We start from the raw sequence: 16,254 nt of genomic DNA on the forward strand, positions 1-16,254 counted from the left end.
TTATTTTATCATCATAATTTTAAAAAATACATATTATATACACTCTTGTGTATTTAGATTTCATAGTAAAAAAAATTAAAAAGACAAAAACTATCATAAGATACATGCAGTGACCTGGAAAAGACGTGTTCCCTCTGTTTGAGGAGCTCCCAATCTGGGACTTGTTTCAGAATCTCTAGCTTTCCTACTTCATAGACCACTGTGAGTTGCAAGGGACTCTTCTTTATTGTTGCTTCCCTTCTACATTCTGTTAACATTTTTTCTGTCTTCTTAAGCTGCATGCTTAACTCATTCATTTTCACCTGATTATCTCTCCTAATGTAAGCATTTCAGGCTACAATTTACTGCCAATTACTCTAGCTATATTCTGCCATTTTAGACGGGTAATATTTTGTTATTATTTGCTAACATTTTGTTATTATTTGCTCATATTTTGTAATTTCCAGTGTGATTTCTTCTCTGACCCGGGATTATTAAATTTAATTTTATATATATATCCAAATATAGAAGCTTTTAAAGCTATCTTTTGGTTAATCATTTATAACAATTGCATTATGGTCCAAGATTTTGGTCTTTTTATTACTAATTCTTTTAAGTTTGTTGAGCCTTCCTTTATGTCTATCTAGTACATGGTTAATCACAAGGTTTTCATATATGCTTTTTAAAAAAATACTCTATAGTAGTTGAGTTTAATGTTCTATACGTGTCCACTAGGACAAGCTAGTGGCCATCAATTCTTCTGTACCTTTTCTTTTATTTTTATCTGTTTTAAATTAATTACTGAGAGATATGTGTTAAAATACCCTATTATGATAGTATATTTGCAATATCTCCTTGTAGATATGTCAAATTTTTCTTTAACTATTTTAAAGCTATGATACTAGGTGCATACAAGTTTAGAATTATATATTCCTGGTGAGCTGAAGTGTTTACTAACATAAAGTGACTATATCTCTATTAATGCATTTTGCTTTAAATCAGTATTGCTGCATTAGCTTTCTTTTGGTTAATTTTGCCAGTTTTATCATTTTTCCATCAAGTTTTGGGTGTATCACTGGTAATAGGATATAACTTGATTATGTTTAATTTTAGTCCACTCTGATAGTCATTTTTTTAATTGGAGAGATTAATCCATATTTATTAATGGTAGCTATTGGTATATTTGTATTAATTTATCCCATTCTACTCTTCATTTTTATCCGTCTTATTTCTTCGAAGTATTTACTTATATATATTAAAGATTATTATATGTAAATATTTACTTATGTGTATTAAAGGTCTTTTCTTCTCTATCTCATTCCATTTATTTTGTTTCTACCCACTAGGAAATCATACACCTTATTTATATTTCTTTAATTGTTACCCTAGAAATTTTAGCATGCATATTTAATTTTAATCTAAAGTTAATTAGTGTCTTTACCCTCCTCCCAAACTATGCAAAAATCTAAGAATGTTTTTGTTTCCCTTTTTTCTGATACATAAGCCTCTGTTGTTCAGAATTTTAGTTCTACGTTGATTTTCCCCAGCTTTACTGAGATATTATTGACATGTAACATACGTAAGTTTAAAATGTACGATGTGATGATTAGATACATGTATATATTGCAAAATGATTACCACAATAAGGTAGTAAGTTACCAATAGGGTACCACATCTCAATCCCTTCACATAATTACAGTTTGTGTGTGTGTGCTGATAACATTTAAGATCTACTTTCTTAAAAACTTTCAAGTATATAATACAGTGTTGATAATTATAGTCACTATGCTGTGCATTAGCTCCCAAGATCTTATTTATCTTATAGCTGGGAATTTGTGCCCTTTAACCAGCATTTTCCCATTTCTCCCACCCCCCAGCTTCTGACAATCACCATCCTACTCTCTATTTCTATGAGTTCAGCTTTTTCAGATTCCACATATAAGGGAGATCATACAGTAAATATTTGTCTTTATCTGATTTATTTCATTTAGCATAATGCCTTCAAGGTCCATCCATTTTGTGATAAAAGACAGAATTTTTATGTTTTTTATGGATGAATAATATCTCAGTTGACTCTTAAACAGTTGACTCTTAAACAACATGGGAGTTAGGGGCGTAAACCCCCAGACAGCTGTAAATCTGTATATAGTCTTCCCTCGGTATCTGTGAGGGATTGACTTCAGGACCTGCCATGGATACCAAAATCTGTGGATGCTTAAGTCCCATAGTTGGCTCTCCAGATCCATGGTTCCGGATCTGAGAATTCAGCCGTTCATGGATAGTGTAGTGCATATATATATATACGTATGTATAGATCTCACATCTTTATCCATTCATCTACTGATGGGCCCTTAGGTTGTTTCCATGTCTTGTCTGCAGTGAAATGGGGGTGCAGATACGTCTTTGAGATAGTGTTTTTATTTCTTTTGGATATACATGCAGAAGTGGGATTACTGTATCATATGGTGATTCTATTTTTAATATTTTGAGGAACCTCCATGCTGTTTTTCATGATGGCTGTGCCAATTACATTCCCACCAGTAATGTACACAGGTTCCCTTTCCTCCACACCCTTGCCAACACTTGTTGTTTCTGGTCTTTTTGATGACAGCAGGTGTGAGTTCTTATCTCATTGTGATATTGATTTGCATTTCCCTGATGACTGGTGATGACAAGCATCTTTTCATATACCTATTGGCTATCTGTATGTCTTCTTTGGAAAAGTGTCTATTCAAATATTTTGCCCATTTTTTTAATTAGATTATTTTTTACTATTGAGTTGTATGAGTTTCATGTGTATTTTGGATATTAACCCCTTTTCAGATAAATGGTTTGCAGGTATTTTCTCCCACTCCAGAGGTTACCTTTTTATTTTTGCTGATTGTTTCTTTTGCTCTGCACAAACTTTTTAGTTTGATGTAGTCCTACTTGTTCATTTTTGCTTTTGTTGACTTTGCTTTTTGTATCATACACAAAAATCTTTGCCAAAACCAATGTCAAGGAGATTTTTTCCTATGTTTTCTTCTAGGAATTCTACAGTTTCAGGTCTTACATTTAAGTCTTTAATCCATTTTGAGTTATTTTTTTGTGAGTGGTATAAGATAGGTGTCCAATTTCATTTTCTGCTTATGGTTATCAAGTTTTCCCAACACCATTTATTGAAGAGACTATCCTTTTCCCATTGCATCTTTCTGGCTCTCTTGTCAAACATTTGTTGACCATACATGAGTGGGTTTATTTCTGGGCTCTCAATTCTGCTCCATTGATCTGTATATCTATTTTTATGCCACTACCATACTGCTTTCTGTTTTGACTTGCACTGACTTTTTAATCCCACAATTAGACATTTTGTTTTTGTTTTATTTGTTCTTTCTCTCTTTTTCTCCCTATCTTCTTTTTTCTCGCTCCCTCCCTCACTCTCTCTTTTTCCCTTCCTTCCTTCCTTCCTACTTTCCTTCCCTCCCTCCTTCCTTTCTTCCTCCCTTTCTTCCTCTTCCCTCCTTCCCTCCCTCTTTCCTTTTATCTTTCTTTTCTTTCTTTCTTTCTTTCTTTCTTTCTTTCTTTCTTTCTTTCTTTCTTTCTTTCTCCCTCTCTCTCTCTCTTCCTTCCTTCCTTCCTTCCTTCCTTCCTTCCTTCCTTCCTTCCTTCTTGCTTCACTCCGAGACAAAACTGAGAAAGTCATGCATTCACCACTTACTCCTTTTGCAGGACCCAGTTTGTTTTTTTAACTTCACTCACTGATGGTATCACCCTCAGGAGAACCCAACTATGTATGCAGTGGCCTTTAAGCCAATCTCCAACCTCTGTTCAAATCCCAAGCAGTCTTCTGTCCTTTCAGTTGCAAAACAAACAAACAACAACAACAAAAAAAAACTCTCAGTCTTCAGCCACCAGAAACCGACAGATACCACCAAAGCAAAAGCTAAATACAGACCCACTTAACTCGGTGTATTAGCATTTTCTTGTTATTCTGGAATTTTAGAAATTCCAGTATAGCCATAGCTATACTTTTACAGCCATAGCTCACCTACGCATTAAAGGAGTGTGTGTGTGTGTGTGTGTGTGTGTGTGTGTGTATGATTTTACTGTACTAAAAAGTTTTTCTTTGAATATTTAGTCCACCATACTGCTGAAAATAGAAATTGACGGGTATCTTTTCACATCCTTACCCTCAGTGCTGAACATAGACCATACTATATAATAGGTATTCAATAAATATATTTTAAATGCATGTAGATGTTGTGGATGCAGAGATTTCACTCCATGATCCAAATAGCCTCATGCTGTCAAGCAAATATTTGAAACTAGTTTGAGTTACACAGTCTTTGAATTTGGAGAATGTTTAGATGCTACAAATACAACATTATCCCTCTTTAGCCTTCATCTGGCTACTTTGTACTCGCTCTTAGGTGATCCATTTTTTATTACCTCTTCCAGAAATACTTTCATGAGTCAACCTTGTCACCATCATCAACATAACTTAGGACAGATACTCTACCAGTGTATTTTCATTATATCTGATATTTACCTTGGCATAGTCATTGAGTCTTACTTTCATTAGCTATTAGAGTTGCTGTTTTATACTATATTGAAGAATTACCGCTATTTCATGATCATTCTTTACATCATTTTCATTCAAAACTTGAATATTGGGCTTCCCTGGTGGCGCAGTGTTGGGAGTCCGCCTGCCGATGCAGGGGACATGGGTTCGCGCCCCGGTCCGGGAGGATCCCACATGCCACGGAGCGGCTGGGCCCGTGAGCCATGGCTGCTGAGCCTGCACTTCTGGAGCCTGTGCTCCACAGCAGGAGAGGCCACAGCAGTGAGAGGCCTGTGTACCGCAAAAAAAAAAAAAAAAAAAAAAAAAAAATTGAATATTGAAAAAATCATTAAAATGCCTTCTTAATTTTTTTGCCACTTTATAGACATCATGACTCATATTCAAGAATTCACTGCTTGTTTATTAAATTTAGATTCCACTGAGATTGTTTATCTATCTGAAACTTCCAAACCAGTGAAGTACCACTCAGCTGGAGCTTAGCACTCTCTTCATTTTCTCTTTACTTATCTAAGTATACTTTCAAAGATATTTATGCAACATACACTATGTAAAAGACACTGTGTTAGTCACTTTAATATATACAAAGGTGAAACAGGTTGGACCAAGATGAATCAGACATGACTCCTGCCTTCAGTGACCTCATCATCTAGAAAAGTAAGAAATAGATTATATAGGTATATTTCTGTTTCTGTATTAACATATAAATATTAGTAATTGCTAACAGTTATCAAGCTCTTACTATATGCCAAACACAGTTTTACACTTTTACAAGTAATTCCTTTCATCAAATCCAAGGCCATTGATTTTAAGAAACACCATTACCGTTATTGTAGTACCACTAAGGAAAAAGAAACATTGCTTACAGATATAACAATGTTGATTGGAAGATGAATCCCAAACAGCAAAGATGTTAATACATGAGAAAGTGCAAGACTTAGAACTGATGACATATAGTAACTCATTTAATCCTCTCAACAATCCTTCAAGTTAAGCAATGTTATTGTCCCCATTTTACAAATGAGGAAATTGATAGAATTCAGAGATATTAGGTAACTTTCCCAAGATTACACAGCAAGTGAATAGATAAGTGGGGATTAAATCTACATGAATCTGATTCCAAATGCTATGCTCTTAGCCTCTCTCAAGATCTTAGGATCTTGGATTCTTTTATGTAATAGGGTGTTCTGGAGTGCCCAAATCTTTTGTTCCTGATGTGGCTTCATTTAAAATTGAAGAAGAATATAGGGACCTCTATTAATTCTTGAGATAAACTGAGTATTTAGTTGAGATGAGACTTGAAGTTACAAAGCAAAAAACAGTTTTGAAAATAATTTGTCTGAATTTTACATAAAATGGTTATAATAATCAGACTAAAAAGTAGTTAATACATCTTACCAGTATCAGCCAAGAGGCAATTGATTTTTTTAAATCTATGCATCTATAACTAACCACATTGCATGCAGTGTAATGGTCCTAACAGAATGATGGAGACTGGACAAGAACTTAAATTAACTTTGGCCATGAGTGTAGACATATTTTTTTTCTATTTTTAAAGAGAAAATTAGTAGTTAGTGGAAACTATCCATCAAAGTTCTCTTTTTTTAGACTTTATAAAAAGAAGTAGCAACATCTCTATGGAGAATATTGAAATCCTAGTACTACATGAAGTATTGCAAATAATCTTTGTAAGGAGCCAAAAGCAAGTCAGCCAAAAGCAAGAAACTACATATTTTATCTTAAGTAATAACCACCACAATCTATTTTTTAAAAAGGTAATGAGTTAAGAAATAACAACCACATACTACATTGTTTTGCCTATAAATTATGAATTACATTTAAGAACAAGCAGCAGTTAAATGTACTGTGGGCCAATTGCATAGTCATGGATACCAGAGACTTAATCTGTGGAAATTTAGCAAAACAGAATTAGAAATGTCAAACAGAAAAGATCTCATTAAGATAATTCTTCCAGAAATGAATCAAAAATTCTGACCCAGCTGTTCAAATCTTGAGTAGTCAAGATGAGATGGACATAGCTAAAAAATCTAACCATATTGTTTCCAGAAATGTGATACTGGAAACACTTACATAAAAATAACCAGATCACTAGAGTGTTTGTTAAAAATGAAGATTTTGATCTTCATCCCAGACCCACCATATCAGTACTTCTTTGGGTAAAGCTCAAGGACCCACATTTTAACCGAGCACCTCCACCCACCAATGATTAAAACCATGCTGGATTTGAGAACCATTACATTAACACTTGACTCTTCCCCATCTAGTACTTTGGGATTGGTGGCAGAAGTGAACCAACCACTAATGGTTATTTTTCACCAAGTATCAGAGATTAAATGTTTCATTTGATAGATATTTATGAAGCAGTGTGGGGACACACAAAAGAAATGTGAGCTCATGTATTCAACTGTATTGCAGTTCTTGCATGTCAGATAAACAACTGTTCAACATGATTAAATGGAAGTAATTTGTGGTTGTGGAGAAAGAGAATTGAGGTAATCCTGGTAGCTGTGAGAATAAAAAGGAAGGGGTTACTCCAGAAGTTATTTCAAAGAAAAAAATAAATCAATTGGTTCAGTGGCAAATTGAACACTAATGTTAAGCAGAAGGGGAAAAGTAGAATACCTTGAGTGGCGAATGTGGATAGCAGAGAGTAAGGAGGTACTAACATGGTGATGGAATGTGAAAAAACTCTGAAGAGAATCCAGAAGACGGGTGTGGAAGAAAGTGAGCCTTTTGGGGTTGGGCCCTTTTACTATCACATTTGTAAAGATGGTGAATTGAATTTTGTTACTAAGTTTATATATGAGTGGATTTAACCAAATTGAGATCTAATGAATTATTATTTTCTTTTTACAGCAACTGTTCAACTGTCAAGCTCTAAGAAAACTAAGTATTCCTGACAATGACCTTTCAAATCTGCCAACCACTATTGCTAGTTTAGTTAACCTTAAAGAACTTGACATCAGTAAAAATGGTAAGATTCTCATTTCATCTCTAAATAGCTTGAATTTTTAACTGAAAATATGTTTCAATGTTTTCTCTTAGCAAATGATATACACTTTTTCTTTGATTTTGTTGCAACTCTAACTTAATTTTTGTTGAAAAGCTAAATCCTGAATTATAAATTGAATACAGAAAACTTCTCTCCCCTCTTACTAACGTCCCTGACTCACTCAGGCCTTATTTCCCTCTGCATTCAGATATGTGATTTAATCTTTTCTAGACAATTTTACTGACTTTACACTGCTTATTTTCCTTATTCTCAGGGTAAAATTTTTTCCAACATGTCTCAAGTATCACCTGCTCAATGAGGCCTACCCGTTAACCCTTCTTGGAATTGAATTCCCAGTTTCTTTTACTCTACTCCATTTTTTCCTGTAGTACTGACCATCTTCTCAGTATATATGATTTACTGATTTTTTTATGGTCTTGTCTGTCTTCTCCTGCCCCAAAATGCAAACTCCATTATGTGGCAGGAGGGATTTTACTCTGTTTTGGTCACTGATATATCTCAAACATTTAGAGCAATGCCTGATGAATAATAAGTGCTCAGTAATATTTGTTATATTTTTGGCCAAACTTGTTATGTCTGGTGATTTTATTGATATTCATGTTGATGATCTTTTCTTCTAAATGTTTGTGGGAGTCTCCTGTGTCCTAATACGTTCATTAAATCATCATTTCCTTCCATGAAAACTTGGCTAACTGTTTTATTACAATAAAGCAAGGATCAGTCAAAAAGAGTTATGTATAGGCACTATGAGGATATAAAACATGACCCCTTCATCATTAAGCTAGTCGGTTAAACTTTGTGTGTGTATGTATGTATTGCTTTGGTAACTTCAGGCAATATGCTTGGTGCCAAAGGAACAGGCATCAACAAAACAGATCCCTGCCCTCATGAAACTTACATTCTAGTACATGTGTTAGACATTAAACAAATAATTATGGATGATTAAATAAACAATTGAGTGTGAAGATACATTGGAGGTGAAGGATATGCATGCTAGTAGGACATAATCCAGTCAGTGTAGTTAAGTAAAGTTACCCTAAGAAATGATAACCAAGCCCAGACAGGACAAATAAGAGTTGTTATTCAATGGGTATAAAGTTTCATTTGTGCTGGTTGAATAAATTCTAGAGATCTCCCATCCAATCCAACATAGTGCCCATAGTTAACAATACAATATTGTGCACTTCAAAATAACTGATCTTATTATACACTAGAAGCATACCCTATGTCCCTTCCCTGTTTTATTTTCTTAATAGTCTTTATGAGAAACTGACATACTATATTTTTAACTTGTTTATGTATTGTCTAGATTCCCCTAACTAAAATTAAAATTCAGTGATGTTTTAATTTTTTATTGTTGTCTTGGTCACTAATACATCTCTGCTGCCTAAAACAGTGTGTGGCACATTGTAGGAGTTCAACAAAATTTATTGAATGAATTCACGAATGAATGGTCCTTCTGGAACATTGAACATTTGTTGAAGTGTACCAGTTTAAATGGCTAGTGATTTCTTCAATTCAAGTATATGAGAGTCGTAGAAAAGTTTACAGTATCTCTGGGGAAAGAAGACTAACACCTACAAATAATCAATGAATATCAGAGTTCAAGTAATGCATATGGCTTGAGGAATTCCATGAAGCACAGTAGCATCTGAATAAAGGAGAGCATTTCATTTGAAGGAAACAGATAGAGTGCCTGGGACTTCCTTGGCAGTCCAATTGTTAAGACTCTGCGCTTCCACTGCAGGGGGCACGAGTTCAATCCCTGGTCGGGAAACTTGAGATCCCGCATGCTATGTGTTGTGGCAAAAATAAATAAATAAATAAAATTTTCAAATAGAGTGCAAATGGGGGACACACACAACTTTCTATACCAACTTGATTTACCACTTAGAGCGTTTTCAGGAAGCCAATCCTAAAAGGACCATTTGCTGATTTAGAGAGAACAGCAACTAGATTTAGGCTCATTGAAAGATGACATAAAGGCCTACATTTATTCTTTTAAAAATAGATTTACAGGTCACATATTATTATGAATTGATAGTTCTGTACTTTAATAACAAATAATGCTATTTATATACATTCACACATCAAATTCTATTTTCAAATTACAATTTCTGAGAAATGTCATATGGCTAAATATAACACATCCCTTGGCCTTCATGCAGGTTTGGCTGGATAGTTCATGTAAATAAAAAATCTATCTTGTTCTTAAAGAGAATCAGAAGAAAATTCATCACCAAATATAAACACAAAACTCCTAAGAAATATGACATTTTTATGAGCATTATAATCATCTCCTAGCGGTCCTCTTGCATCAAGAAATTTGTGTTGTCAGTATGTAAACTGCAGGTTATACTCCTACTTAGAAGTAAGTTTGTGAGCAACATTAGAAGTCCTAGTAAGTAGTATTTAGGGACTTTTAGACTTTTAGCTATGCTTATGATTGCTATATTGTGGAAAAAGACAAAGCAAAGCATGGCAAATCATTCTGCAAGGTTAGTATAGTACTAAAGGTTTAATGAACATGATGACATATCAGCCATTGCTAGAAGTGACACAAACAGTAAAAGATTTCAACACATCAGTCCTTTCACAAAATCATACCTAAAAAGCTGTCACTGAATTCTGTGGCAGAGACCTAGACAGTTACTTAAGGAGCATAATACATCCTTTGGGAATCTGTCAAGTGAAGAAAGAGCAGATAGCAGAAAGTAAATGCAGTGTCAGCATCACAGTTTGACAAGGTTGGAATAGCCCCAGTGGAAAAGAGTCAAGACATGAGACAATATAATCAGTATTGGGATTTAGGGACAGAAAATGAATGTTTATTTGGAGGCAGGGACTCATGCAATTGCTAGTCAATCTAGGCAAACATTTGCCTGACTTGTGTTGGAATTGATGAGTGACCCTTTATGAAATTAATTCAATTGGAAGCTGAGGTTAAATCTGATCTTTGTTGTGCTTGTGCCTCCAATCTTTGTCATGTCTAATTCTTCCACTTATCCTAATTCACCATTTCTCCTTCCATAATTTAAAAATACTACTTTATATTAAAACCTTTAGATAAGTGAACTATTGTGGGCAGAAATGTATCTAGAAATTTTTTGTGAATAGCTTTCACTACCTCTCTAATCACACTGCCAACTAACCCATTTCATCCCCAGGTAATGCCAAATTATCATTCTCAAATGCCTCAGGCTGGTTACTGTGATACAAGAAATGATACTATTTTCTCTGCCCAAACTATTTCTTTCTCCCACTGTTGTCCCTCATCAACCAGAGTCCTCTTCACCTTTAAAAAGACATCTCTGATGTTATGTATTCTGGGAAACTTTCCTGACATCCTATACGCAAAGAGAATTAATTGCTTCTTCCTCTGTATATCTTTATACTTCCATCTCACTTTGTAATTTATTTTTTTAATATTTCAGAAGGTAAATTTTATTTTATTGATATTTTCAAATGTTTTGGCTGTTTAAAAGACACAATTTTTATTATTGAAATATAATTGATACAATATTATGTTAGTTTCAGGTGTACTACATAGTGATTTGACATTTGCATACATTAAGAAATGATCACCAAGATGTCTAGGAACAATCTGTCCCCATACAAAGTTATTAGAGTATTATTGATCATATTCCTTATGCTGTATATTACAACCTTGTGGCTTATTTATTTTATAACTGTAGGTTTTTACCTCTTATTACCCTTCACCTATTTCTCCCAGTCCCCATGCCCTCCCCTCTGGCAATCACCCATTTTTTTCTCTCTATCTCTGAGTTTGTTTTCATTTTGCTTTGTTTTCTAGATTCTAAACGTGAGATCATTCGGTGTTTGTCTTTCTCTATTTCACTTAGCATACTACCCTCTAGATGTATTCATTTTGTTGCAGTTTCAGAGTTTTTTAAGGCTGAGTAATACTCCATTGTATATGTATGACACATCTTTATCCAATCATCTGTGGATGGACATTTCAGTTGCTTCCATATCTTTGGTATTGTAAATAATGCTGCAGTGAACATTGGGGTGCATATATCTTTTTGTATTAGTGTTTTTGTTTTCTTTGGAAAAATACCCAGAAGTGAAATAGCTGGATCATATCACAGTTCTCTTTTTAATTTTTTTCTAAACTTTTTACTGGAGTATAGTTGATTTACAATGTTGTGTTAGTTTCAGGTGTATTGTAATTTAATTTCTATATATCACTGTGTATTTGACAAGATTGTAAAACCCTTGAAGTCAGAAACTATCTTATTCATTTCTATATTTGAAGCTACTAACACAATACCTATACATGGCAGGTGCTCAGTAAATGTCTGGTAGGTAAATAAACATTATACTTTAGCATTCTTTTAAAATATATATTTTTATATTATATTACATTAGGGATCCTGCATAGTATAGGGTCCCCACCTCTTATACTGGGATCTGTTAAGTATGTAACTGAGTGCTGGAAAAGACAGAAATGATGCTGCAATAAGTGATGAGTAACCACTAAAATCAGCTCCAACCTTCCATATAGAAATATATTTAATATTCTTGTTCTTGGGAGAATGACTACTTCATGTCAAGTTTTGACCTTTCCCTTGAGTTTTAGACTGATATAGCCAACTGCAGGCTAGACATAGCTATAATATGTTCCATAAACACCTCCAAACATAACGTATTTAAAACGAAGCTCATCATCCACCGTAATCTGCTTTTCCTCCATTATATCCAGTTTTCTGTTAATGTTACTATTATCCACACAGATATTCAATGCAAAAATCCATTCTTTCTTCTGACTCCCATATGCATTAAGTCACCAAATTCTACCAATTTTACCTCCTAAATGTATGTCTAGTCTGTTTCTTTCTCACCATTCCCATTGTTACCATGTTAATTTAGTGTCTTGTCTGTTTCCAGATTGGTTAACATAGCCTTCTAATTGGTCTCTCCCTCTCATTATCGCCACCACCATTCCCAAACCTATCCTCCACAAAGTAGCTTCAGCACTTTCTAAATTGTAAATATGACTAGGTGGCTCTCCTTCTTAAGATACTTCAGTTGATCAAGGATAGAGCATAGGCTCCCTAACACAGCATTAAAAGTTCCCACAATTGACCACCTACACTTCCATTCCATCTGCTCATCTCACAAAGACAATTTGTACTTTTTAACTTTATGGTCTAGATATTGAAGAGCTGCCTCAAATGTTTAATGCTGTTGCAATAACTCTGTGACTCTATTTATATAATTTCCTCTGCCTAAATCACTTTTCACACCTCTTTTCCCCTGGTTAAAACTTACTTATCATTCAAAGCTCAATTTAGTATTAAAAACACTTGACACTTAGTTATATTAAAATATTTAGGTAGGGACTTGCCTTGTGGTGCAGTGGTTAAGAATCTGCCTGCCAGTGCAGGGAACATGGGTTCAATCCCTGGTCCAGAAAGATCCCACATGCCACGGAGCAACTAAGCCCGTGCGCCACAACTACTAAGCCTGTGCGCCACAATTACTGAGCCCGCCTGTTGCAACTACTGAAGCCCACGCACCTAGACCCGTGCTCCACAAGAGAAGCCACTGCAATGAGAAGCCCACGCACAGCAAGGAAGAGTAGCCCCAGCTTGCCGCAACTAGAAAAAGCCAATGCACAGCAATGAAGACCCAACACAGGCAAAAAGAAAATTATGTAGCTTTAATTTTTTAATGATAAACACTTTAAGCATGAAGAAAATAATATGAGACAGTAGTGTGACCGCCATGTAGATTAAAGTGATGGCATTTATTATAGATATAACACTCTAGCTTTTTTTAAATGAAACTTGTAAATTCTCAACTCCATCCCTTTTTCCCTCCTCTGAGTTAGTGTGTTTAAAATTTCAATGAAGTGCTAACACATTGTGTATGTTATTCTGCAAGTTTTCATTCTACATTACGTTTCTAAAATTTGTCCTTAATGATCAATGTGAATATGATTGCACCAGCATAGTACCAAAGTTCCCACTGCTCCATATCCTTGCTAATACCTGGGGTTATTTGATATTTTAAATGTTGGCCAGTCAGATGGATATATAAGGATGGCTCAATATTTTAATTTATATTTCATCAATCACCAGTGAAGTTGGCATTTTTTCATTTCTTTTTATTAGCAAGTGTAGAGTACCTTTCTCTGCAAATTGACTTTTTGGTCCATTTTTATTTTGGATTGTTTGTTAGGTTCTTAGTGATTTGAAAGATTTACATACTGTGAACACTAATCCCTTATTGGTTAAATAGGTTACAAATATCACCTCCCAGTTTGTGGTTTGTCTTTTTGCTTTGCTCAGGATGCCATTTGTTGTAGAGAAGTTGCCAATTTTAATATACTAAAATTTATCACTCTTCTCTTTTGGGCTGTAGTTATACAGCTTATTTAAGAAATTCTTTCATATGCTAATATCATAAAGATGTTTGTCTACATTTTCTTCCAAAACTATTAGTTTTCTTTTCACATTTAGGCCTTTAATTCATTTGCAATTTATCTTTTGTGCTATGTATTATCAAAATTTATTTTTTCCATATGAATAGATGATTACTTGTTCCATCAACATTTGTTAGTCTCTTTTTTTCTCACTAACTTATAAATATACCTATTTTACATATAAAAGACATTTATCCAAACTCTTTGTCTTGCTCCATCAGCTTACTTGCCTACTCTTGTACCACTATCACGTTGTTCTAAGCATTATAACTTAATATTAAGTTTTAATATTTGATAAGAGAGGTCTTCTTTCTTTTTAAAATGTGTCTCACTGTTCTTGGTACTCAGTTCTTTATATAAATTTTAGGTTAACTTGTTGAAGCTCACAAATAATCTATTAGAATTTTTTTAATTGGCTTGAATTTAAAGATTCATTTGGGATGAATTGATATCTTTGTGATAGTAAGTATTGTAATCCGTGAACATGATACTTACATTTATTTAGATCTTATTTTGTGTCTTTCAATAAAGTTGTGATTTCTTTCAAGAAAGAGCGGCACACATTTCATTAGAGTTATCTCTGAGTAGTTTAAGTTTCTAGTTTTATAAAATGTATTCCTTCTATTTTTATTTATTTATTTTTTCCGGCCATGCTGCACGGTGTGCAGGATCTTAGTTCTCTGACCAGAGATCGAACCTGTGTCCCCTGTACTGGAAGCGCGGAGTCCTAACCACTGTACTGCCATGGAATTCGTGTATTCCTTTTAGAAATTTCAAGTAAATTTTAGTTGATCCTATATAGGAACATTGCTAATTTTAATATTTTGATCTTACAATCAGCCATGGTGCTGAAATATAAATTCTAATATATAACCAGTAGATTCTTTTGAATCATTGTGTATAAAATCATATCATCTGCATGTGACAATTTTCTTTTCTTTCCCATCCTTATACCTTTATATCTTCTATTTTTTCTAATTTTATTTATTTATTTTTATACAGCAGGTTCTTATATACATATTAGTGTATATATGTCAATCCCAATCTCCCAATTCATCCCACCATCATCCCCAACCCACTTCCCCCCTTGGTGTTCATAAGTTTGTTTTCTACATCTGTGTTTCTATTTCTACCCTGCAAACAGGTTCATCTGTACCATTTTTCTAGATTTCACATACATGCGTTAATATACGATATTTTTTTTTCTCTTTCTGATTTACTTCACTCTGTATGATAGTCTCTACATCCATCCACATCCCTTTATATCTTCTTGGTCACTTTTTTATAAGTTATAATTTCCTGGGAAATAATCTATTCCATCATCCAGATGTTCAATTTTGTTGTAAAACATTGTCCATAGACTTCTTTTACGTGTTTTATAAATCTCTACCATATCCATGGCTGTTTCCTTCTTTGTATTCTTAACTTTTTTTTTTAACATCTTTATTGGGGTATAATTGCTTTACAATGGTGTGTTAGTTTCTGCTTTATAACAAATTGAATCAGTTATACATATACATATGTTCCCATATGTCTTCCCTCTTGCGTCTCCCTCCCTCCCACCCTCCCTATCCCATCCCTCCAGGCTGTCACAAAGCACCAAGCCAATATCCCTGTGCCATGCGGCTGCTTCCCACTAGCTATCTACCTTACTACGTTTGTTACTGTGTATATGTCCATGACTCTCTCGCCCTGTCACAGCTCACCCTTCGCCCTCTCCATATCCTCAAGTCCGTTCTCCAGTAGGTCTGCGTCTTTATTCCTGTCTTACCCCTAGGTTCTTCATGACATTTTTTTTTCCTTAAATTCCATATATATGTGTTATCATACGGTATTTGTCTTTTTCTTTCTGACTTACTTCACTCTGTATGACAGACTCTAGGTCTATCCACCTCATTACAAATAGCGCAATTTCGTTTCTTTTTATGGCTGAGTAATATTCCATTGTATATATGTGCCACATCTTCTTTATTAATTCATCCGATGATGGGCACTTAGGTTGTTTCCATCTCTGGGCTATTGTAAATAGAGCTGCAATGAACATTTTGGTACATGACTCTTTTTGAATTTTGGTTTTCTCAGGGTATATGCCCAGTAGTGGGATTGCTGGGTCATATGGAAGCTCTATTTGTAGTTTTTTAAGGAACCTCCATACTGTTCTCCATAGTGGCTGAACGAATTCACATTCCCACCAGCAGTGCAAGAGTGTTCCCTTTTCTCCACACCCTCTCC

At 34.5% G+C, this 16,254-nt stretch overlaps 1 protein-coding gene across 2 annotated transcripts in view; it reads left to right on the forward strand.

The window, feature by feature from the left end:
- LRRC7 (leucine rich repeat containing 7) overlaps nt 1-16,254 on the forward strand; it is a 391,693-nt gene that overhangs the window by 96,645 nt on the left and 278,794 nt on the right. For both annotated transcript variants that reach the window (XM_065892761.1, XM_065892769.1), the window contains exon 3: nt 7,415-7,532. In XM_065892761.1, coding sequence (XP_065748833.1) covers nt 7,415-7,532 — 118 coding nt within the window. The remainder of the gene's footprint in view (nt 1-7,414; nt 7,533-16,254) is intronic.

Source organism: Phocoena phocoena, chromosome 1 (genome assembly GCF_963924675.1).
Source record: "Phocoena phocoena chromosome 1, mPhoPho1.1, whole genome shotgun sequence".
Taxonomy (NCBI): domain Eukaryota; kingdom Metazoa; phylum Chordata; class Mammalia; order Artiodactyla; family Phocoenidae; genus Phocoena; species Phocoena phocoena.